The sequence below is a fragment of the Pantherophis guttatus genome, chromosome 1, assembly GCF_059756535.1.
Source record: "Pantherophis guttatus breed Tessera chromosome 1, ASM5975653v1, whole genome shotgun sequence".
NCBI classification, from domain to species: domain Eukaryota; kingdom Metazoa; phylum Chordata; class Lepidosauria; order Squamata; family Colubridae; genus Pantherophis; species Pantherophis guttatus.
The window spans coordinates 279,259,739-279,284,155 of record NC_142063.1 but is presented as its reverse complement, the minus strand read 5'-3'; the positions used below and the strand labels follow the sequence as shown (position 1 = coordinate 279,284,155).

The following is a 24,417-nucleotide window of genomic DNA, read 5'->3' as shown; positions in this document are numbered from 1 at the left end:
CGAATTAATCATAATTTAGTGTGTCTGTTTTCTTCTTCTGCACAAAAGTCTTAGAAGTAATTCTTTGATGATTTTCAGAAGTCCACTGATCTGTAATTGTGCGATATCAGTCTTAATAATACAGTCAATGGACTTAATTCAATAATTTGAACAGCATTGTCATGGAAGTCAGCCACATGTTAAAGAAAATAGAAACTAGACTTCCACAAAGCAATAATATAAGTATTTCTCTTTAATAGTTTCATATTTAAACTACTTTGAATTTCACTCAAAACAAACAGAAATAGCAAGGTGTCTTCCCTTTATTCTCACATTTATCCATCAGGCTCTGTGTAACTTTTTACTGTCTTTCAGCATAATCAGAAAATATGGTTCCTACCTAGTAAAATTCAACATACAAATTTATTTGATGCAGCAAGTCATTATTGTCTTTTTTCGAACTTTTTAAACAATCAAACAAAAAAGCCTATGCCATTATATCATATCAAAAATTAAAAGAAGATTCACTATCAAATAAAAATCACATACATGGGGAAAAACTGGATGCTATGTGGAGCAGATACTAAGCTGTTTCACTTCTAGTTTTTGCACTGTAAGTGAGGGCCCAGCATCCTTCAAGAAACATTAACAATGTATATGTATATGCATGTGCATATGTATGTGTACAACATATGCAAACATACATACATACTGTACAGTATTGCTTAATATGGCCTGTGGGGATCCCATTCCTATTTGGAGTCTGTGAAGAAGTTGTGTTGTAGTCCATAACTATCAAACTTCAACATATACTTATTGTACATGCTTGGAAAATGGTTACAATAAGGTATAATTCAATTTCAGTGAAGCAAGAGTTTTTTCCCCACAGACAATAGAGCTGTGCAAAGTTCTTTAATAGTCCTTTCTTTTAATACAGGATATACAGGAGCATCTTCCAATGGCTACCACAATAACTAGGAAACGCCACAAGCCAAAGCTTAATATAGAATTTTTAGGATTTTAAAAGTTTATTTGGTTATACTTTTCCCCCTCAGAGGATGCTGGGCTACCCTCAGGTCCATTCAGTTTTATTCTCATTCCACTTGTTGTTTTAAGAGACTGAATAGACTGAGGGCAGATGCTTTCCTTGGACTATTTCCAAGAAAAGGGCAATATTGTACAATGCTGGTTTATGTAACATGGAAGTCAAAATCTTTCCACAGCACTGACTCCACAGCAGGTTGTTTCCTCGGAGCGGATTTGAATATGTCAATATGCCAACCTTTATGCGAAGGGAGATCATGAAGCATATGAAAGTTTAGCTTCTTCTTTTTTCACTGAATGTGTTACATTTCTGCCCTTCATAAAGAACCAGACTTTTGAAGAATAGCCTCAATGACTAAACATGTTCCTTCTTGCCATCCCCAGATTCTGTCTTTTTAAAAATAGCTGTGATGGATAATTCAGCTCTGAAGAACAAACTCTTTGAAAATATCCCCCAAACAGCCTTTTCTTTATTTTTGTTCAGCAATGTGATCATATGATGTAACTGTTTATTCAAGCTGAAATAAAGAATCTAAATGCCATTAAGAGAGAAAGTGGATGTGTCATATCCAGCAAACAGCATACTTAACTTCTAAATCCATGAACTCACTTATTTCTATCCAAATTTCACACCTAAATTCTGGCTGTTGCTGAAAGACATATATTGGCCAGTGTTATTTCTTAAACAAGTAAATCCTTTGTACAACTTTGTTCACAAATTTAGTATGCAAATCTGACCATGATACAGCATTTTTGACTTTTTGCCAAAACTTCTAAGAATGGCTGCATTTATATAAAAGTTTCCAAAGAATGTCAGTTTGATACCACTCAGAGCAATTACTGATTTGATTCATTTCTTGGTTAAAATACAAATTTGTTAGAAATATCAGGTGACTGAACTGCAGGATCAGTGTGTTTTTACAAAACACAGTAAAATATATCAGAAACACTGATATATCCCTAGTGTTAATAGCAGTCATATTCAGTAGTTCAGCATACAATTAAGGGACAAATGTACAATCTGTTTAATGGATGGGCGAGACCTATAGCACCATCTGTTTAATTATAGTGGAAAACTAATAGATACTGTAAAGTTCAATCTGTAACAAACATTTCTTTGTATTTTTACTTCCACATCTTGCAGAGTAGATTTTTTAAAATTTGTATTCGGATAGAAATGTCCAGGCCAAACATGTGGATGTTAAATATGTTGTGAAAAACAGGAGTTTTCCTTTTATGATATAGAAGGGGGATTTAAAGAAAAAAGAAAATGAAAATGTGCCTTTCCTAATCAACACAATGTATATTATTTTGCCCCAAACACTTCTGACTATCTTGGGTGTTCTCAAGACACAATAAAAAAAAATTGAAATTCTTTCAACCATTATGAGTATTCGCTATCCATTTCTCTGCCCTTTCCTAGTTTCATAGAAGGATTTGTGCATTTAGTAGCCAAGTCATTCAATCCTGAATACTGTATAAAGATTTTTTTTTAAAAAAACCATCCCACAGTCAATTGCCTTACATTGGATAATTGACAAGGAAATAAAGCCCACAAAAATACCAGATAAAGCTTGGTAAGAGATTTTTAAAGTCTGATTACTAAGAGATATAAACAGTGACAACTGACTTGCCAATTTTTTAAAAAAAATATTGTGGTTGATTATACTTGCTTTGCTCTAGAACAAAGAGCACTGAATAAGAAGCAAACTGAATACCATCATTTATCCTTAGTTGTTTTATATTTATAATTCTAAATATAAAAAGAAGAGGGAAATAAACACTATTTACCATCTGTATATAGAGACACAGACACATTCTGATGGATTTGACCTTAAGGTTTTTCAATAGCTTCTGTGTATGTGATAAAAACAATGAAGCAGCTGATTTCCAACAAAGTTCACCCAATGGTAAAAAACAAATACAAAAAAAAAAAACCCCTCTGCTTCTCCAAAACTAAACATTGCACAGCCTCTTTGTTTTTTTAAATATTTTTGTAATTATTGAAGAAATAATTTGTAATAATAGTTTGTATAATGCTGTTCAGTTTGTGATCCACTAAGAAAACCTGTTATTCCCAGACAGGAGCTGGTTATGTATGATTTGGGCAGAACAGACATAAGCTTTTCATTTTGTAATGGTTGTGGCTGAGTATGCCTGACAAATCTTTTATTTTTTCCTCATCCCTGTTTATGGATGACAGCTGATGTGAAGGGGAGATGCAAAGGAAGCTAATAGAGCCATTTAGACAGCAGAAGTTCTGTCCTAATTAAAAAGCAAAAAAAAAAAAACCCCACCAAAAAAGAGCTTAAACTCTAGTAACAGAAATGCAAAGAAACAGTAAGAGAGGAAAAAATAAAATTTGAGGAGTCTGCTGCCCAAACTATGAACATAAAGGTACTTCTTGACTTATGAACACAATTGAGTCCATGTCATCCACGTAGGTGCATTGCTCACTGACACAATCTCAGTTCTCCCTGTTGTGGTTGTCAGAGGCTTTTCTCTGTCCCACCATGCCTGGAAGGCTTCAGCAGGCTATGCCCATTGTCGTGAAGAAACCTGCTGCAGGCCAGAAGGCCTCAACTGGCTAGGCTCAGTGGTGCATGGGCTCCTGATGCCCCCCCTACTTGCAAGAAGCTTGGTTTCCTTTTTCCCTTCCTCATCACCCCCAAGAAAAAGAGAATATCCTTTCTTGGTCAACCTTAAGAAAGCTTCCCTTTGTTAGCTTTCCATTTGAAGCTTACATTGGCTAGGTAGATGCACTTGAGAGCAGCTGCCAGGAAAGGGAAAAGTAAGCGGACCCAGATTTGGGGGGGGGGAGCAGTGGTGATGGTGAGAAGGCTTTTTGGAAGTGGTGGATAGAAAGCCAGGCTTCTCAGGACTGATGAGGGGGAGTGTTTTCATCTTCACAGGAAGATGATAGGAAGTACCTATTTGTTAGATTTATATTTCTTTTTTTTTAATTCAGGAACTGAAAGCAGTACTTTCTTTTCCCGTTTTTCCCCATAACAATACACCACGAGAGAGAGTGTAATTGGACCAAAGTCATTCATGAACTTCTATGACTAAGAGTGGACTTAAAATTAAGTGTCCCAGGTGCCAGGCCAACATCGTAACCATAACAACACAAAGGTTCTCTGAAAAAACTCTAATTTTTAAGCAAAGAAGAAAGTGGGTATCTTAAAATATTAAATTAGGGCTTACTTGGGTAGGGTTTAGTATACTGTGTTAAGCTATACTGTGTAAATTATGAAGTATAATTTTTTTATAGTGGAGTATGAGAATTTGACCATGTGATAGTTAGAAAGTATTGTCATGTATTCACAACTGAATCAGTAAGCTCTTAGGAAGAAAGCAGAAATTATTAACATTTATAATTTCAAGGCAATATGGATTCAAGAGATGCTTCTACTAATTATTAATAAAATATGATTTTTCTATGTAGCAATTAGCCAAAATATTATATTTAGCTATCACTTTCTCAATCTTGAAGCCAAAGTTATAAAGTAGTTTCAGTCTGGGGCTCTGGTTTTAATATTTAAAGACTTACTATTGATGTTTCTAAATTGTTGTAGACTGTCTTGTGGGATTTTTAGCAAAAAGAAGCTTCACTTCTCACCCAAGAAGCTTGTTCAGTTCTGACTGAACAGTGGGGAAGGATTTATATTCTTTTCAGTCATCTGGTGTTAGCCCTCTGAAGGTCAATCATGAGGCCACCTGAATCAGAATGCAAATGGGTGTGGAACCTTCTTGGAACTGCAGTTCATGGATGAAAAGCAAAATGTTTTCAAGGAAAACAACCGAGAAAGTCCAGTTGCTTTTTCAAAAGCACCCATGGGACAACCATGACTAGATGATCGAGAATCTCCATAGACATTAGATCTGTAGATCTCTAGCTAAGATCTAGACATGATTCTTCTCTGAATCACATAACTTCATATTTTCACATTGACTCAGAATATCAGCTGACAAGTAGGACCTTGAAATCAGTTACATAATGCATTCTTTGTCCAAATACTCTTGAATTTAAAATATGGTACATACATTTTTTAAATGTGTGCAGTCTTCTAATCAGAACTGCCATTTTCAAATGTAATAAATACAAAATATTTATACACAGAATTTCCATATATGATTGCTCCCATAGTTTTGATTGCCATCAGTCACCACCACTCAAAAGATCTCTTGTCTTGTTTTGAAAAAAGATTGTTTCCCTTCCACTAATTTCACGTAGAAACCTTCCTTTTCTCACTATTCATGTCTATGTGTCTATATACCCAACCACTTGGTTATTTTATTTACTTTATCACATTTTGGAATTGCCCATCTCTCACAGAGGGACTCTGGACAGTGTACAATAAGTTACTAAAACATAAAAGCAACATATAGCAATAGCACTTAGACTTATATAGAACTTCATAGCACTTTACAGCATTCTCTGAGCAGTTTACAATGTGAGCATATTGCCCCAGCCTCATTTTACCGAGCTCAGAAGGATAGGAGGCTGAGTCAACCTTAAGCCAGTCAGGATCGAACTGGCAGTGGACAGAGTTAGCCTGCAATACTGCATTCTAACGACTGCACTACTCTGGCTTAATATATAAAAGTTAAAAAAAAAAAGGCAAGGATGATTAAGACACTGTTAAAAATTAAATTAAAAGGCAAAGGGAGGGCATATTCCTTTTACTTTCAACTCCCCTAGAAACATAATTTTTTCCATGAATAAATAAATGTAATAAATATAAATATATTTCATAAAGGTGAGAAATTAATTCAATATAATAAATAAATATGACATATAGTCAGTCACCTTTGGAGAATAATATTCCGCAACCTTATTTGTGAGAAAACAGATCACAAATGACACACAACTGCCCATACCATAATTTAACTTTCTGATACAAATTACTTTTCTTCACAAGGAATTATTGCAATGATTTAGCATATCTCCTTAAACCTCCCCACAGTGTATAAGAATATATCAATCCCATCATATTCTTTCCAATTTATTAATTACCATTACTCTCATTTTTTATTACACGAAATAAACAATTTATATGTGAAATGCCAAGCTACTACTACTACTAGCCCTTCAATGGGATGTCACTGGTAAAATATCTAAGGGATTAATCTTATTATTCAGCTGCCCCATCACTAAAACCAGCCAGTAACTATTTCTAGAGGGCAGGAATGGACGATATTGCGCTCCATTAATTCCCCCATTCACCTCGGAAGTGAGTTAAGGACATGCTTCTCTGTTTCACTTTCAAAATACATTTTCCCATCTTACGTTGCCTGGAGAGTTTCTGCCTGTCTGGGACAGAGAGTTCAGATTGTTTTATGTTAACCTCAACAGTTCATTGGCTCTCTTGTTGAAGATGGACCACATATTCAACTGAGGCAGTGTTTATAATGCACTTTAATAGTAGCTTTTATACTTTCCCTTGACAGCACTGTTGAAATAGAAAAAAATCACTAGCCTGAAACCTACCAGAATTTTTAAAATTATGAATATATTTTCCTAAAATAGCTTATTCTGTCTCTTATTAAGTCCTATTTTTGTTTTGTTTTAAAGGCCCAATTGGAGAACTAGCTACTCAAAAAAAGAAAATGTATTTCTCTCTAAACATATCTTCTCTATGCTATTTCTTAACTTAATCACTCTGCCTTTCGGCAGTGCTCATAAAAGGAAGTATAGAACTTATTCAGACTTACTAGAGTAGAATAGAGCATAAAGAAGTGCCTTTTAGGAAAGTGTGTATATCCACACGTACATATAGGTAGTTCTTGGTTACTGATTGCCCTGTTTGGCAACCATTCTAACCTATGACAACACTGAAAAAGCTTATGACTGATCCTCAAACTTACTGTATAGCAGCATCCTTGAGGTCACATGATTGCAATTCAGGTATTTATCAAGCGGTGCACATTTATGACAGATGCAACACCTTGCGGTGACTTGATTGCCATTTGCAACCTTACAGCTGGTTTCCAACAAAGTCAATGGAAAAGCCAGCAGTAAGTCACAAGTTGCGGTCATGTGACACCATTGCAGCAGAACTGACCTTGTAAATTGGGTGCGATCATGTGATGATTCACTTAAACTACCATGTCACTTATTGATGGATTTGCCAGTCCCAACTGTAGTCATTAAAAGAGAACTACTTGTACCCAAGTATATATGTCAAGGAAGACTTGACTATGAAAGAACAACAGTGGGGAAATAACTTCAGTCTACAGTCTGGGCTGACTATCCTATAAGCTGTTGCAAAACGTCTCAGTCCAGATAGGATTGTTTCAAGTTATCATTAGCACATCACGGAAGCAGCTTAAATGATGAGAGTGGATATGCCCTAATAAAATCCCTCCATCATATCTATTTCCTATTGAATATTTACATGTTACAAGTATGCATTAAAAAGCAGCTATCTTTCATCCACTCTCTCTCACACCCACAAACATACAAACCAGAGGTGGGTTTCAGCAGATTCTGACCAGTTCTGGAGAATCGGTAGTGGAAATTTTGAGTAGTTTGGAAAACCGGTAAATACCACCTCTGACTGCCCCTGCCCCCATCTATTCTCTGCCTCCTGAGTCACAGCTGATCGGGAAGAAATAGGGATTTTGCAGCAACCTTCCCCTAGGAGTGGGGAGAAAATGGAGATTTTACAGTATCCTTCCCCTGCCACGCCCACCAAGCCATGCCAACCAAGCCACATCCATAGAACCGGTAGTAAAAAATGTTGAAGCCCACCATTGATACAAATGCACATTCTTATTAAGTCCAGCTGGGATGAGGATCAAGCACAGTGTAGAAATATAGTGTATTAAAAGAGAAATGATTTTTTTAGCATAGCACCATTATTTTCTTCCCCAAATAGGTAAAAGGTTATGTAAATCCACAATAGTTATACCTTAGTTGAACATCTTTTAAAAACTGCAGTTGCAGCTGTTCATTACCATTTATGTCATGTGTTAGAAAATCCTTATCCAGAAAAGAACACATGGGCTGGGCTACTGTAAAAGTAACTTGGCAAAAAGCCCAGCTATAAAGCACTCCAAACTAGGCCACTATTTGCTCACTCCAAACATCACTGGTAAAACCAGATAAATTGAATAGAGATGCTTCAAATTACATATAGCAACTGTAACAGCAGATTTTTTTCATCATGCATGGAGAGCAAACTCTATGAGACATGCAATGGAAAATGTCAATTGCATGCAGTGAATGGAAAACATTGCCCTACACTTGGAATCCATGGAATCTAAGTATTCTTCTTCTCATTTAAATAATCAATGTGTCTCTGCCAGACAGCTTATCTGTTATACTACAACCAAGGAAAATCCTGGTTTTGGTATTGGACTTAGTTCAGTTGTGGCTGTCTTAGTGATGATGGCTGCAGAAGGGAGATCAGGCTGACTCCTTCAAACATTGAATAGGGAGACATCATTCAGTTAGTTATTGGTTAAACAGAGCTCAGAGCTGAGGGTACAGCAAGGCACTTCTTTTCATAAAGAAGTCCTTATCTGATGGTGAAGAAACCAGAAACCATGCTATGCAATTGCATTGAAATGTCAAGATGGCAGCAGATTTTGCATCAGAAACCTTGAGTCTGACCTCTGATCAAGAAAACCTTAGCAACAAATTCTGAAATGTCTCAATCATTCCACAAACAGCAGAAATAGCTTGAGGTATAAGACAAATAATGTGTATCATTTCTTCCTGCTTATGAAGGAATGATGGATTAAGGGATGTCTAGTAAGGCTGAAAATTTTAGAAACAGCTTGCTAACCATAATATCAATTTGAGGAGGAAAAAATGACCAGGAGATCTATGGCCCTAACTTCAAACATACAGATGTTTTGTGACTCTTGTATGAAGAATAGAATGGCACAAAACATTCTAACATTGGAAAAATTGAAGGACATTTTTGAAAAATAGAGTCAGACATTAATGCTAACAATGTTAGTAGTGATATCTGCCTCTATAGACAGACTATGTCTAAAAGATATTATGGAAGATGAACAAATTTTATCTGACAAGACAGAAACTGAATTGAAAATGGATTTACAAATGACAGGCTACAAAAATGGCATAGAAAAAAAATGTTACAATGGACATACAAAAGAAACCAACTGATATTTTAATAATTACAATGGACATACAAACAATAAACCAAGAGAGTGACCTGGATGGGTTTTTTTGGGCATGCAAAAGAGATTTGTTAAAGTTTTAAAGAATCTTGTGGAGAAGGGACAAAGAAGAAATGAAAATAAATCAAGTTCTTTGACATTATTTGAATGGAGTAAGGATTAAGAATTCAAGTAAAAGGAAGGGATATAAAGCTGATTTATTTGACCAAGGTTAAAATAGATATATTGTTACCAATAAAGGAGCAATAACGAAGGATATATTGTTATTTCTAATAACCCTTAATGGACTTTTGATAAGACCAGAATTGAAATGATGGTGCTTTATGGGTTTGTTTATAGATTAGAGAAGGAATATTGAAATTTAAGAGGGGGTTAAACATTACTAAAATTGTTTATTCTTGTGATGAAGAATGGAAATCTCTCTCACACATATACAATATTCTTACTTTTCCTTTTTTCTTCTGTTTTTCATTCTTCCCTTTTTCCCTTTGCACCTTTTACTCGTTCTTTTAATTTATATTAGTTTTCACTATTGTAATTTTAATGTTTAAGAAAATTATTCAAAAAAAATTTAATGAGGTCTTCTATTTGTGTTCTATAATGGTACAGGGAAACTTTTGCTTGTTTTCAGAAAAATGTTGTCATGTAAAGGGACCTGCATGAACTGAAAGGCAAAACCAGCCTCTTGTCAAAATTAATTAATTTAATTATTTATAATTAATTATTTCATAACTTATTATAAAGGATAGAACTTCTGCAGCAAAGGACGATGTACTATAGTTTCCCACTGAGAGAAAGTCAGATCAGGGAAACTCTGGAAGGAAAAAGAAAGTGGGTTAAGAGCCTGAAAGTGAAGTAGTCATGAGATGTCTTGTGCTAATGCTTTAGCATGACAAAAGCTAGCAGGGAAAGTGAAGCAGCTTTTTAAAATGCAAAGTATACAAGTTAGTGGCTCAATTCAAAACATCAAAGACTTTTTATGAGTGAAAAGAAAGTTAGCTATCTTAGAAAATAAGTCTCCATACTTAAATCACATCTGCTGTGTTTAAAATTGAACAAACATTCAACGTTTTCCTTCTGAGACAGTGTTAGGAAGAAATAACTAAATGATTTACAAAGGAAAGAAGGAAGTTAAACAATCAGGCCGTCCCTGCTTAGTACATTCTCCTGCCTCTTTATGTGGAAGCAATAGGATCATTCAATACAGGCAAAAATGAAAGGAAGCAAGCTGAAGACTGGATTTTAGTGGTGGTTGACAGCTTGAATGCAATCCCAAAATAAGGATTCATATTGAAATTTAAGAGCCAGCTATTGTATATGACTAGAAATTTTGGCTGGGGCTTTGATTATTCTGCAACTTTCACTCAGGATACAGAATAACAGAATTAGAAGGGACCTTGAAGGTTTTCTGGTCTCACCCTTTGGTATAGGGTTTCCTGCCTATACCGTTTCAGACAAATGGTTGTCCAATCTCTTCTTAAAATCTTCCAGTGTTGGAGCATTCACAATTTCTGGAAGCAAATTTGTTCCACTGATTAATTGTTCTAAACATTAGGAAATTTCTCCTTAATTCTAGGTTGCTTCTCTCCTTGATTCTAACATATGTTTTCTTACAACGTATTACTGTATGTCAATTTCTAACCTATATCAAGATCTGTTTTTCAAACTTACATTTCTTTTGGATTTCTGTTCAAGCTGTTAAAATAATGTAGTAGGGTTAGGCAACACTTCAGATTCAGAGGCTTTGGAATGGGTAGGGGCATATACATATGATCCCTGTCTGCAACTCCTTAAATTAACCTCCCCTCCAGGTTCACACAGGTATCCTTGAGACCTACACCACACCTGTAGCAAAAGACTTATTTAGTTTAAGGTTGCAAACAGCCATTACACAGGGCCCTATGCAACATTGTACAGCCCCTTCTATTAATTCTAATCTACCTATTATCTTCTACCTGTTAGGTCTGTATGCTTAATAAACTTCTAAAATACATTCTAAAACACCACTTATGATAATAATGTGATTGTTTCACAGTGTGTGACTCATCTTTTAAAAGACGGCGCACTGCTTACCATTATATGGCAGTCTTCATATGGCTCACTAACAGGCCAACTAATCATAGCCTAGAGTCTTGTACAAATTCAGGCAATATCTTTATAGTATGGATGTATGGAATATAGTATGGAGTCATATGAATCCCCAAAATTGGGTTAAGTGAATTATGTTTAAATGAACTATGGGTGTGTATTAAAAGCACTATCTCTAAGTGGTAGTAATTGATTCAATTGTATTCAACTGTTAAGAGAAAGATTGTAAAAATAACTAAACGTATTAAATACTTTTGTCCTACACTTTCCCCAACTTGTTGTATCAGTTTAACACAACTCAATGTACTTTATTGTTTTCAATCTATGCCTCCAGGGAGATTTTGAATTGACCTCTCTGCCAGGTCTTATGTTCTATCATCTATTTTACCTTGTCATTGACTTGAATGAATTCTGGATTAGTTTCTGAATTAGCTCCTTTGCTAAAAAGGAATTGAAACCAATTCAATACTTCCCCTAATATTTTTTTTTAAGTTAGATTTCATTGTATATTGCCAGGGTGTCATGTAAATATTAATTTGGATATACTTAATAAAACATAGAAGAGATATAATCAACATTATAATAATACTTTGAAATGAATGGTTCTAATGCAGAAGAAAATACCTAGAGCATATTTCTGCAATGCTATTACGGATGGGCAAGGTTTGATTCCCAGAAATTGTTGAAATACAGAGACTTGCTGTTCGAGAATTTCTGGAGAATTACAGGTTGCCTTGCCTCTATGTATTGCTACCTGAGTAATACCAAGGAAAGAAAATATGAAAAACTCATAGCGCAAAATCTCTTAGTTTGTATGAATGTCAATATGTTTATAGCAAAACAGGAACAGGGGATCAGAAATAAACTAAAATCAAAGAGACCATAGTGATTTCTTAATATTTAGGCAAAAGGGTAAGTTGACATGTATAAAGGACCCCACATTTACCTCTGCCCAAGTTATAATACATTGACATAAATTGCAGATTTTAAACAAGAAATCAAATACCATCCATCATCTTAATCTGAAGTAACATTATATTTGGAAAGCATTTAAATGTCATTCCTAGGACTACATGGATTTTATATCTATGGTCAGGGACTTTTTCATCCAAACAATCTAAAATTGAGTTTCACTTTGTTCACCATGAGATCAATGGGAGAAGTTGCAAAATGGGAATTTACTCTCATGACAAAGTTGCCCAGAACTATGAAAATACCAGCTAAAATTTGACTGTGTTGTATTCTTGAAATGGTTCTCCAACCCATCTTCATTCCATGGGTAGGTGTCAGTGTAGGTGATAAATGTAACAGAAGAGATTTATTTGCTAGATTTCTATGCTGTTCCAATTGAAACCAGATCAGAGTCACCCCCATATCCTACTGATCTAAAGAAGTTCTTAAGCTATACAAATTTTTGTTGTTAGTTGCGAAGTCATGTCCAACCCCATGGACAATGTTCCTCCAGGCCTTCCTGTCCTCTACCATCCTCTGGAGTCCATTTAAGCTCAAGCCTACTGCTTCAGTGACTCCATCCAGCCACCTCGTTATCTGTCGTCCCCTTCTTCTTTTGCCCTCAATCTTTTCCAACATTAGGCAATTCTCCAGTGAGACTTTCTTCTCATTAGGTGGCCAAAGTATTTGAGTAAGCTATACAAATAGTACAATCCAAAACAGAAGACAGCAGAAAACCAAAGATAAATAGACCTCTATATTTGTTAAACATCACATTACAAAAGGGGTCATTCACAATATTCCCTCCACTAAGGTTTGTTGAAGAAAAAAAAAACAGGTTTAGATGGTCTTTCTAAAACTTAGCAGGGTATGGTTCAGATTTGGACGTTGGGGAAATGCTATTCCAAAGAGAAGGGACAGCTATTGAAAAGGCACATCCCCAAGGCCCCTGAAAATGGCAGTCATTAAATGAGGGGACTTAAAGTAAGATCTTCTACAAGATCTTATGGATGGATGGATTGGGAGAAGGCAGTCCTGAAGATATCTAGATCTTCTATCTGGGAAAATCTCCTTATTGCAAACTGACTCATTCACTTTGCAAGTGAGTGGTTGATTGTTAAGCCACAGAGTCATCGGTTCATACTGAAAGCATCTTAAAAACCACATGTTGCCTAATGGATCATGTTCAGAATAAAAAACTAGATTTTAAAAAAAATACAAATGGACCCCCAATTTTGGTGTCAACATACAATATGTTTGGATGAGTAATGAGAATCCTAACATAGTGTAATATAGAAGTTACTGGCCCCAGCATTACAAAATGAAAAATTCAGGCTGGCTTGAGAAGTACCTACAGAGCGGGACTATTGCAACATCATTTCTTTCCTCCAAATGTCTTTGGTCCTTTCCTCAACATACAGTCCTTGAAGTGCTAGTAGATTCATAAAAGGAATGGGAGAATATGTCTTTATACATTACCAGGCTGGGCTTTGGAAAAAGAGGTGGGAACTGAGATGTCACCCCCTATCCAATAAGTGCTATTTAAACCTAAACTTAGCACAGAATTAAGTGTTGGGCCTAACTGCCCTGGTCCCTTCCTTTCTCTGATCCTCTGTAGAGATTTCAAGGGCATTACAATCAGATCACAAGGAATGCTGGATGGAGGCAAGGTCCAGAGGTGTTTGGAACAGAAAAAGTAGCTCCTAGAATCTAGGACCTAGATGGTGGGGTATTAGCGAGAGATCCAGCACCTCAGCCTTTGAAAGTGTGCAGGAGATCCAGGGCCCTCTTCAACTTGGTAGGGGGTCCCTGATTCAGAAATGATGTCAGTGGAAGGATGGCCTTGAGTACAACTATTAATTCCCTTTTGCTGTTATTTTAGCTTAAAAAAAAGTAACATTGATCAGTCTTAAAGGAAAGATGTGAAGAAAGGAATAAGGTATAAAACATAGCATTCTTTAAAAATAGATTATTTGTAAGTGGCAGCTAAAGGCCAGATTGGCTCAGCAGATGAAGTGTTAGGATTCTGTCTAGACTAAATCATTAACCTATTAGCCAACTATGGCACATTTACACTTTCAGGAATCCTTGTTTTTAAAATAGCATTTACAAAGGATCCAGAATAAACCTCTATCAAAGCTATAAAATATTTGCACATCACTGTCAATGCAGAAAATAAATTATCATTATTAACAAGTTGTTCTATGCGCACAGTAGGTCATTTTCTTCCAAAATGAAAGCCTCTTGTTGTGTTAGGACTACATTTCCCAAGATTCCTGAGCCATTATGGTTCCCCAGGACAGTACCCAGAATCCTCAGTCATCATGAATACACCAGCATATCTGGAGGACAATATGTCTGGAAAGGACCACATAAACCTAGAAATTATATTTACTGGCTTTGATGCATACAACTCACTGATAGTTTATAAGGTCACTTGCCTAATGAGTACTTCTAACATGCTTTAGTGAGGAATTTTGCAACAAACATTACACTCATTTCTATTGGAAATACAGACCTCCTGTAGTTATTTGCAGAGGTTGGAATCTCAGCTGAGCTGTAAATGAAAGTCAAGTTAACAAGAGAAAAGAAGTTATTATTATGCTTAGATGTTTCTGCTTCAGAGATGAAGCTGCAGCAACTGTTTGTTTACACAGGACACTTACCTCGAAATACATTAGGGAAGGCATCAGTAGGAGGTGACATTCCTGAGAACTTTCTCAAATGATTCAAAGGCACTCTTTCCCCTTGGATACCATCTCTGGTCTGCCTGTACTCCAAAAAATCCGCAGAGCCTGACTTTTGAGCTATTTCACTGGGCTGATCCGAAACCTCACGAGTCCAGTCTGCAGATCGGCTAAATGTCCCTGCCAAACTGGCAGATCTCTGTTTCTTGCTTGGTGCCTTCTCTTTCAGCCGAGTGGGCTCCCGTCTCCTTTTAAAGAGAGGGCTCTGTGAAGGGGACAGGCAAGGCGAATGGTTCGGAGAACTCAGCTGCCTAGTGGTGGTTTTGACGTAGCAGGGGTTGATGAAAGGGTACGATTTAAAACATTTGGAAGTGTGCACTGGACTGCTGGAGACATCCTCTGAGGAACAAATCCCATTTTTCATTTCCACAGGAAAGCCCTCCTCCACGGCTTCTCTGCTAGTTGACAAACTCCATTTCCTGTCCGTGGCCACAGCAACCTGATCCCCGCCTGCATCTGCCAGTTCAGCTTCTCCTTCACCACCTGTACCTTCAACAGCAACTCTTTCAGTCTCAGACTCCCCAGCCGGGGGTGGGAAATTAAAGACTGAACTGTCCAGCAGAGTCTCTTCTTCTGTAATTGCAGCATTGGGAGTAGAGAAGAAGTCTCCTCCTTCCCCAGCAGGTTGTTCCTCTTCTGCTGACAATTGCTCGGGTCCTTCCTGCATCTCAAACACACTGCTGCAGGAGCGCCCCATTCCATTTGCCCTTTCTGGCACTTCAGCCTGACAGCTTGGGACATATTCTACGATTCCTGATTTAGCAGAGACCGGCTGCTCGGTATCTGGGCTAGTGTCTTTGTCACTGCTGAGTGAAAGAAACCTTTCAAAATCTAATGGGGTTGCTTGAGAATTAGCCATGTGTAGGGCCATTGTTTTGGTGCCCTGCTGCTCAGTTCCAATGTTAATTGTCCCCTGCTGCTGCTGCTGTTGCTGCTGTTGCAGTCTAATTGCCTGCTGAATATCAGAAAGCAAATCCTCTTGTTCGGTGGCTGAATGAAAACTGTATATATCCGTATCTGAGCCGGAGCTGGTTCTTTGTCCATCTTGCGGCTCGGCAGCTGCAGGGCGAGTTTCATTTGTATTTTCAAAATGCTCTGCATCGGTATCCGAGAGACCCCCTTCATCTGCAGAAATGCTTATATCAGGAGTTTTGGTGAGAATGGAGTGAGCACTGTCTAGCTCTCCTGTGTGCACGGCCTGGCTTTCTAAAACATCCTCTCTCGAGCTGCTGTTTCCATCTTTAGACTTGGAAAGGTTTTTCCGGATGCGCAGATTGGAAAACACAGATGACCTGGGTTCAGACTTGCCCTTCTTCTTCGATTCTCCCCCTTTGCCATGCCTGCCCAGGGTCTTTTTGCTCCCCCCTCCTTTCTTTGTGCCCTCAGCATCCCTGGGCCCAGAACCATCCTCGCTGCCTTCGTGTACATCACCTGCATTCCTCTTCAGCTTCCCATCTTGGTTCCCCATGGTGTTCAGCGGTCGGGCAACGTCAGGAATCAAGCCATGGTGCTTGGCTTCATTCACCTGGGCAGGCAGGCAGGCCCTCTCAAGTAATCCAGGGTTGTTTTCGAGCGGCGGTGATGCAAGGGGAGAGAAGGCTTGCTCTGACTCTCTCTCGGCTGCTCGAGCTGCCTTTTTGCATAATGTGCTGCCAGCATAAGGCTCCTCTGAGACATGCTCAGTAGAGCACTGAGAGATGCAGACAGCTCCTTCCAATGGCAGCTCCTGGTACCGTTGCCTTTTCAGCCTTCCTCGGCTCCCCTCCCGGCTCTCGCTGGGAGATGGAAAGAATAGTGTCTGGACAGCAGGAACTTTCTTCTCCAGTGCCTCAATCTCCTGCATTGTGAACTCGCAGGTCGTCAGTTTGTGACAGAGTGCCTCAGGAGTCAGGATTTCAACACTTTTCTTTCCTAGAATTGGGTGTTGGGGAAGAAGAGAAGGAAAAAAAGAACAAAAAAACAAACAGGAGCAAAAAATAACAATAATTAAACCTCATGATCCATACCAACTTTCTGGTTATTCAACAGGAAATCTGGGACATTTTGTTGCTTTCTGTAGTACAGAAACTTGATTAATTCAGTCAAGCTTTTTTGGTAAACAATATTAATTTGCTCTCGCTTTTATGAGAATCCACTCTCCATTTTTCTCTCTCTTTGAAACACAAACATTCCATTCTAATACACATGCAGACACACACAGTACTTTAAATATATAAACAGCAGTATCTAACTATGCAATGGTTCATTGGAAGAAGTGTTATAGGTTAATGATGTTATAGATTACTGAGGGGCTTGGTCTAAGTGACTATTCAGAAAGACATTTGTATTCCAAGGGGGTATGAATAGTGATAGTCCTCCAAGGGGAAAGCCTCATCAATATTCAGCACACACTCATTAGCCATTAGAGAGAGAGAGAGAGAGAGAGAGAGAGAGAGAGAGAGAGAGAGAGAGAGAGAGAGAGAGAGAGAGAATGAGCATGAGCATGTTGGGTACCAAAAATAAATGATACCAACTTCCTCAGAAAAAAAACACTAATCTAAAATAAGGTGCATCTCAAGGATTTCCACACTAGCAATACTGTGCTGCTTCTACAAGCTTTATAAAAACTACATTTAAAGTTTGATATGGCTTGTTAAATATAATTGTGCATATTTACTCTTCCAGTAAAAACACCACATAGTCACATATTGCTTATTGTGAAATTACATTATTTTAAATTAATGTCTCTGAAAAGAAAAAAAAATGAAACTTGACATTGTAAACCAAACTAAACTTCATCTCTTTTATTATCTTACAGCAGCCTTCCTAAGGTTTGTAATTATTAGAAAAACCCAGATTTGGATTTTTAAAATATTTAGCAGCAGACTTGAGAAATATATTCATGCTCACTTTGACCATTTTAGAATAATGTCCCCTGGGTTCAGAATAATGTTCAATGGGTCAGACACTAGTTTTTAATAGGAGACTGTTTTTTTCTTTAAATATGCATTTTTAATAGGACACCTCTAAAATATGCACATAATAAAAATAATAAAGTTTATATGAAGCCCCCAAATCAATATACATACATATCTTACAGATTAATATTATCATTTAGTTGTTTGCATATTCAAAAGTTACACTGCTTACCAATCATAAAGTGTGCTGATTTCTAAAATCTGACTTTAAAGAGTTGCAACTTTATCTGAAACTTATGTTAGCATAACAACGTAAAGATATTAAAGTAAATCTGCAGACAGTAGGGCAGCTCAATTATCTTGGATTCTTAAACAATTTTCAGGAGCCCTGCTTTGGACAATGCCTAAAATGGAATATACTTCTGCTATCCTAACATGATATGTATTTCCTAGTAATAAGAAGCATCATTTTAGTGTAGAAACTGTAGGCTTTAAAATAGAAGTAATAAAATAAAAATGTTTTTATTTGGGATGTTTTTATTGATGATAAAAACATCCCAAACCAGAAAAAGATAGTGACCATGTTATTATCCACTTAAGACTTCTATGCAACATCAGTTTAAAGGGGAAATGCTCCCTGACATTTGAGATTACATCTACACTGTGACACAATATCAGTATTTCACAGGTATATCAGGCCATAAAGGCTTAGCCTTAAAAATAAACTTGATTCCTTATTTTAAGATTTTTTTGCTTTATTTTTACCAGCTGATATTTTGACAAGTGACAGCAACTAAGCAAAAGAAGACCCTATTCCAGGGGTGAAATTCACTTACCTTCCCTATTGGTTTGCAAAAGTGTGTGTGCTGCGTGCTCTCTTGCTTCGCTCTAACGTGCTGTCATCCGTGCATGTGCAAAGGCGTCTGCGCATGCGCAAAGGTTTCTCCGCATGCGCAGAGGCTTAAAATCATCGCAAAAAAGTGACATCTTGACGTCCGCATGGGTGGGCGGAGCCTTCTGCAGCCGCCGCTACCGGTTTGCCCAAGCTGGATAGAACCGGCTGAATTTCACCCCTGCCCTATTCTTTTTATATAGCTCTCTAGTTAGCAGAAGTGAACAGATATTCTCAATCTAGGTATACATTCAGTTGACCTTACTAAGCTACTGTAAGTGTTGATTGAAGAGTAATCTCAATTGTTACATAATGAACAAGTTGAGAACTTGGAAGACAGGTTTTGAAGCTGAAAATTACTTTTTCATACTTCATTGAAGCATTGAAGAAAACATGTCAGACTGTTTCTAAGCAGAAATGCTTAGGAACTACAATAGTAAAAGAGATGATTTCTGGATCAAATGGTTAATTGCATTTATTTTGTGGATCTGTGTAAAGACCCACGCATAAAATATCAATTCAATGTTAAGATCCTTCTGAATAACTGGTTAGAATCAAGTCTAGTGTGATCACAAGCTTAAAATATTCATTTAAATAAAAAAAGATTCTCACTTGGATAGATTTTGGTTTTTAAAAACTTTTAAAAAAATGTACATGCACTCAGGTAGGAAGACTACTTTCTCTTTTGAAACAAAAGGGCTGAGAGCAAAAAAAATTAAACTTTTATCTCCCTGGGTTACTGTGAAATTACAATTAAGGTTTTAGAACTAGAAATGGGACCTCAACAGTTACTTTTTACCTAACTTTGACTTAAGTAAATGGAACTGAATGGACCAATCAACAACTATGATCTTTGATCTTCAGCTGAGTAGTAGACTCTTAACATTCCAAATTGGTAGAGCAAATGGAGAGGGGTAGAGATGGATAATACAGTATATGTAAATATTCTATCCACAGGTGTTTCTTTTCTCAGGCAATGAGATCTCTTGATGTCAGCTAACTATGGTAGTCATGGTTATCATTTCCCTCCATTGAATCTCCAAAGACAAATCCCTTAACATGGAGACTAAGAAACATCCACATTTCTAAGTCTTATATCTCTTGTGGGTTGGAGTAAAAAAATGCTATGCAACAAAAATTATTATGCTTTAATTAGTTTCATATATGCAAATGCAATCTTTCTCAGTACAAATTAGAATAGCCTTTTTCACAAATCACACCAACATTGTTTATTTCTGATTTAGTGTAATTTAGGAAAACATCAATTTTTGGTTAGCATTATATGCAAGCCAGGCCACAATGACTTATTCAACAAAGCATGATTAAAGTGTATCCTAATAAAGATTGTATGTGAATCAGATCATAGAAAATGGTGATATCAGTGAAGACAACTAGGAATACTAGCTATTAATAGACATCTTACACTTGTTTCATTTTCTATTTTGAGAGAAGATCTAAACTAAAGATAGCAAATATGTTGCAATACCTCATTATTATCAATAGTAACAAGCTTGCTTAAGTTTATTCAAATGAACATTTGAAAGCTTCTTTTAGTTTATTTAATTTAAATAACTTCTAATTCTAAATGCTATTAGCACCTCAGTGACACTGGTCGTTTTACAGAGACATAAATAACTATAGGTGTTGCAGTTGTAAGAGGCACTCTGATAATTTCATATTATTAAGCAATAGAAATAGGAATAGCACTTAGACATATACCACTTCATAGTGCTTTTACAGCCCTCTCTAAGCTGTTTACAGAGTCAGCATATTGCCCCCAACAATCTGGGTCCTCATTTTACCCACCGTGGAAGGATGGGTCAACCTAGAGCCGGTGAGATTTGAACTGCTGAACTGCACCTAGCAGTCAGCTGAAGTACCCTGCAGTACTGCACTCTAACCACTGCACCACCTCGGCTCAATACTTCAACACCATAACATTTACACACAGATAACACTGGGAAGCCATAGCGATGATCTCCTATCTTAAACATTCAGGGAGATAAATCTTAAGAAAACATCAATACCAAGTAAAGACAAAAAGAATGGAATAAGGAAAAGGTTTGTTCCCCTTCTGTTTAAAGAATAATATTAACAGTACCACCAATTCTCAACTTTGTTAAATATTTTCTGTTGATTGTAATGAAAAACTTCAAACAATGTAATGTTTGGCAAAAATATATACTTGGTTCTTAACAGGTTCATAATTATTCCTTTAAATTCACTCACAGAATAAACATGTATAACTGTAGAGAAACATCATTCAATCAAACTTACATGTTGAAGGGGCTTTCACAGATACAACTTTGCCTTTAAACCCAGAGGTAGAAAGTCAGGTGAAATCTTCCTTCTCATCATTTTTACTTTAGATTGGACTGCCCTTTCCCAGAGAGCAAGCAGGAACAGGAAAAGGCTCGGTCATTTTTGCTGCCTTCACCTGGAGTAGGTAAACCAGCATTTCCTGGAATAAAGCCAAGTCTAAGCAGTCCCACACTTTCCCTATAGTATAAACAATTATGAGCAAATAGCCAGAATAACACAAACATTGCTTTGAATATAGCTTCCTTTTCCATGGTTCTAGATATTAACTTTGTTATTACTCAGTAATCAAAGGAAAAACATAAGGTAGAATAAAATGCTGCAAGCATGTCACTTTGAAATGAATTTAACAGCACAGCAACAAAGCAGTAAAAATAGAAATTAGCCAAATACTGAAAAAAGAGCTATAGAAAACTAAAGTTATTGAGCCAAACCATGCTTAGATTCTAGCAGATAATTTAATAGGATATTCAAGCAGTTCCTTAGCAGGATGGGATATTCCTCCCCCTCTCACACACACACTTCTCATAGCCTAATTACTTGTAATAAGTGCAGATAATCACAATAGGCTACAAAGACTGCACTGAAGGAAACACATCTGCAGCTTTTCACATTTCAGCAGCTGTTTTCCTTACTACGTTAAGCTGTAGAGTTCCTCATGATGTTTTATTGACTAAACCACAATTGGCTGGTTTTAATCAGTGGATTCATACAAAAAAGTAAAGCGTGAGCAAACAAGCCACATGTTTATGCTCATACACTATATTAAGGTGTAGTAATCTTCACATTGTTTCTTAAATAAACTATTTGGGATCTTGTAACACAAAATGGATAAATAATGGTTTTTGTAAGCTCAGCTGTCGTTTCTTTAGCTTCTGTTTAGTATGTTTTGTTAAAGAACAACTTGCTTTAAAAGTAGGGTACCTTTCTCTTTTTTTCTGATATATATTGGTCAAATTAGAACTTTGTTTTTTTAAACAACAGTTAGAGCAATTAATAAGTGGAATAACTTCCCTGCAGAAGTTGTAAATGCTCCAACACTGGAAATTTTTAAGAAGATGTTGAATAACCATTTGTCTGAAGTGGTGTAGGGTTTCCTGCCTGGGCAGGGGGTTGGACTAGAAGACCTCCAAGGTCCCTTCAAACTCTGTTATTCTATTCTATGCTATGCTATGCTATGCTATGCTATGCTATGCTATGCTATGCTATGCTATGCTATGCTATGCTATTCTATTCTATTCTATTCTATTCTATTCTAAATATGATGACTACATGGAAGGGAATGATTTCTTCATTGAAGGTTCCAATGATTCAATGATTCCAGAGCGGCAAAAACATGAAACACAGTATGTGATAATGTGGTTATTTGCTTGTATATTTATATATACAAATTTGAAAAAAGAAAAAAAAGCCTATATGTAATTTCATGAAAATATGAATGTTTTAATAAATATTTTAATAAATTCATGCCAAAAATATTGGCAAAATTTACATTAATTTTGACAGGATTAAATGACAGGTAGCCAAATCACCTTTCCTCACAAAGACTTTATAATTAGGAAACATATTCTATATTAAAGACCTTGATATGATTGTCTTTGAACTGTTAATCATAGTAGAGACTATTGCTCTGACTGGTTTTTAAATTATGATAAATAGAAAATTTCTGTTTGTAATGCTAAAGCTAGTTCCAGCTCAGGAATTTCTTATATCGTATGTAGGCACAGTCTGATTCACAAGCAGCCAATTCTAGAGAATTTAGTACTGCATTCAGCATGCCATGCAAATCAAGACAACTGACTAAATATGGTTTGACTAACCATGGGCAATTGTCTCATTTGAACATAGTGGATGCTATTTGTTCTTCAGGCTTCCTGCAGCCAAACTCAGGAAAAAATGCCTAGCTAAAAGGAAACCAATACAGTCATTTTTTTACTTAACAGCAAAGAAAGCAGGTGCATCTTATTGATTCACATTTCTACAGAATTCACATTTAAAAATACTTTTAGAGAAAAGCCCTCATTTAATTGGGGGGAAAAACATCAGTATCACTTGAATGATTCTCATGACGATGCAATAAAAATTTATTTTAAAAGTAGGTTTTTACTAACTGTTGCCTGTGCAGTAATATTATGCATCCTGCTGTTTCTAGATCATTAAAACTATTGACATTATTGACATGAAGCTATAAAAAGAACTTGCAAGTCAGAAAATACAATAGTTAATTGTGTTTAATGCACAAACAGTTGGCTAGTTTACGGTTCACTGTGTTGCATGAACCCAGTTGAATGCATTGACTAAATACACTTGGTTAAGTATTCATGAATGAATATGTTAATATTATTTGTCTTCCCTTTCATTGGCACATTTGGAAATTCAAGTCTGTCTGGAAACTAAAATGGGCCTCTTCTCAGAAAAAGGCCAGAGGCCAAGCCTGCCCAGCCATGAGAATTCCAACAAGTTGGATTTTCTCACTATATCTTAATAGTGCTGTACCTGGTGGGGAGTCTTAGAAGATTTATTTCTGAATTTGCTAGAATTATAACCCAACTTTCTTTCAGAAGCTCAGAGCAATTTACTTGAGATTCTCTATGTTATGCCCTGTGAGGTGAATAGGGCTAGGAGAAACTGATTGGTCTCAAGTCACTTATCAGCCTAATTCTTTAATACTTTAGCTAGACTACAATAGTCTTTAAAGATTTCTTGAAGATAGAGTAAAAAATACCATCTTTCTCCACAAAACAGGATTGCTCAGTGTCAGTCCTGGCCCAGTGATTTCCTGCTGACTCCTATGATTCAATTATTAATATTTTTGCCATTTTCCCCTTCATTGCTTGTCAGTCCTTCAAGGTAGATTGGACTAAGAAACCAAAGTCATGTAACTCGGTGTTACTTTTATTGTAAAGCTCGCTAACAGAATCTTGCAAGTCTATATGTGCTTCCACCCCTCCCTTACCTTAGGGGTCCTAAGTGCTCCTTGAGCTTGTTTGTTTCCTTGAAGATGTTTCATTATCCAACTAGATAACATCATCACCATTGATAATGTTACCTACTTCCCTAATGAAATGTTTGCAAGAAAACAAACTCTGGGAGCATGTAGAATCTTTCTCCTGTCCATCAGATTGTTCCTTTTGCCCACTACATTGTCCTGTCCTGTCCTGTCCTGTCCTGTCCTTCCTTCCTTCCTTCCTTCCTAAATAAGTCAGGGTAGAGAACACATATAATACTCCTTTCTATTTTCCTCACACAAACCTTGTGAGGTGAGTTGAGCTGAGATAGTCATCCAGCTGCTTTTCAATATCTAGGCCAGGATTAGAACTGACAGTCCCCTAGTTTATAGCCTGAT

General features: G+C 36.7%; 1 protein-coding gene across 3 annotated transcripts in view; it reads right to left on the bottom strand.

Annotated features, from left to right (window-relative positions):
• FMN2 (formin 2) overlaps positions 1-16,950 on the bottom strand; it is a 183,907-nt gene extending 166,957 nt beyond the window's left edge. For 2 of the 3 annotated variants that reach the window (XR_015731460.1, XM_034428275.3), the window contains exon 1: positions 14,883-16,947. Coding sequence is in view for 1 of the 3 variants with exons in the window: in XM_034428275.3 (XP_034284166.2) it covers positions 14,883-16,806 (1,924 nt within the window). In the remaining 2 variants the exon portion in view is untranslated. Of the gene's footprint in view, positions 1-14,882 lie in introns of all 3 variants that reach the window. The other variant, XR_004593074.2, reaches the window with a different exon arrangement.
• Between the last annotated feature and the right edge of the window lie 7,467 nt (positions 16,951-24,417).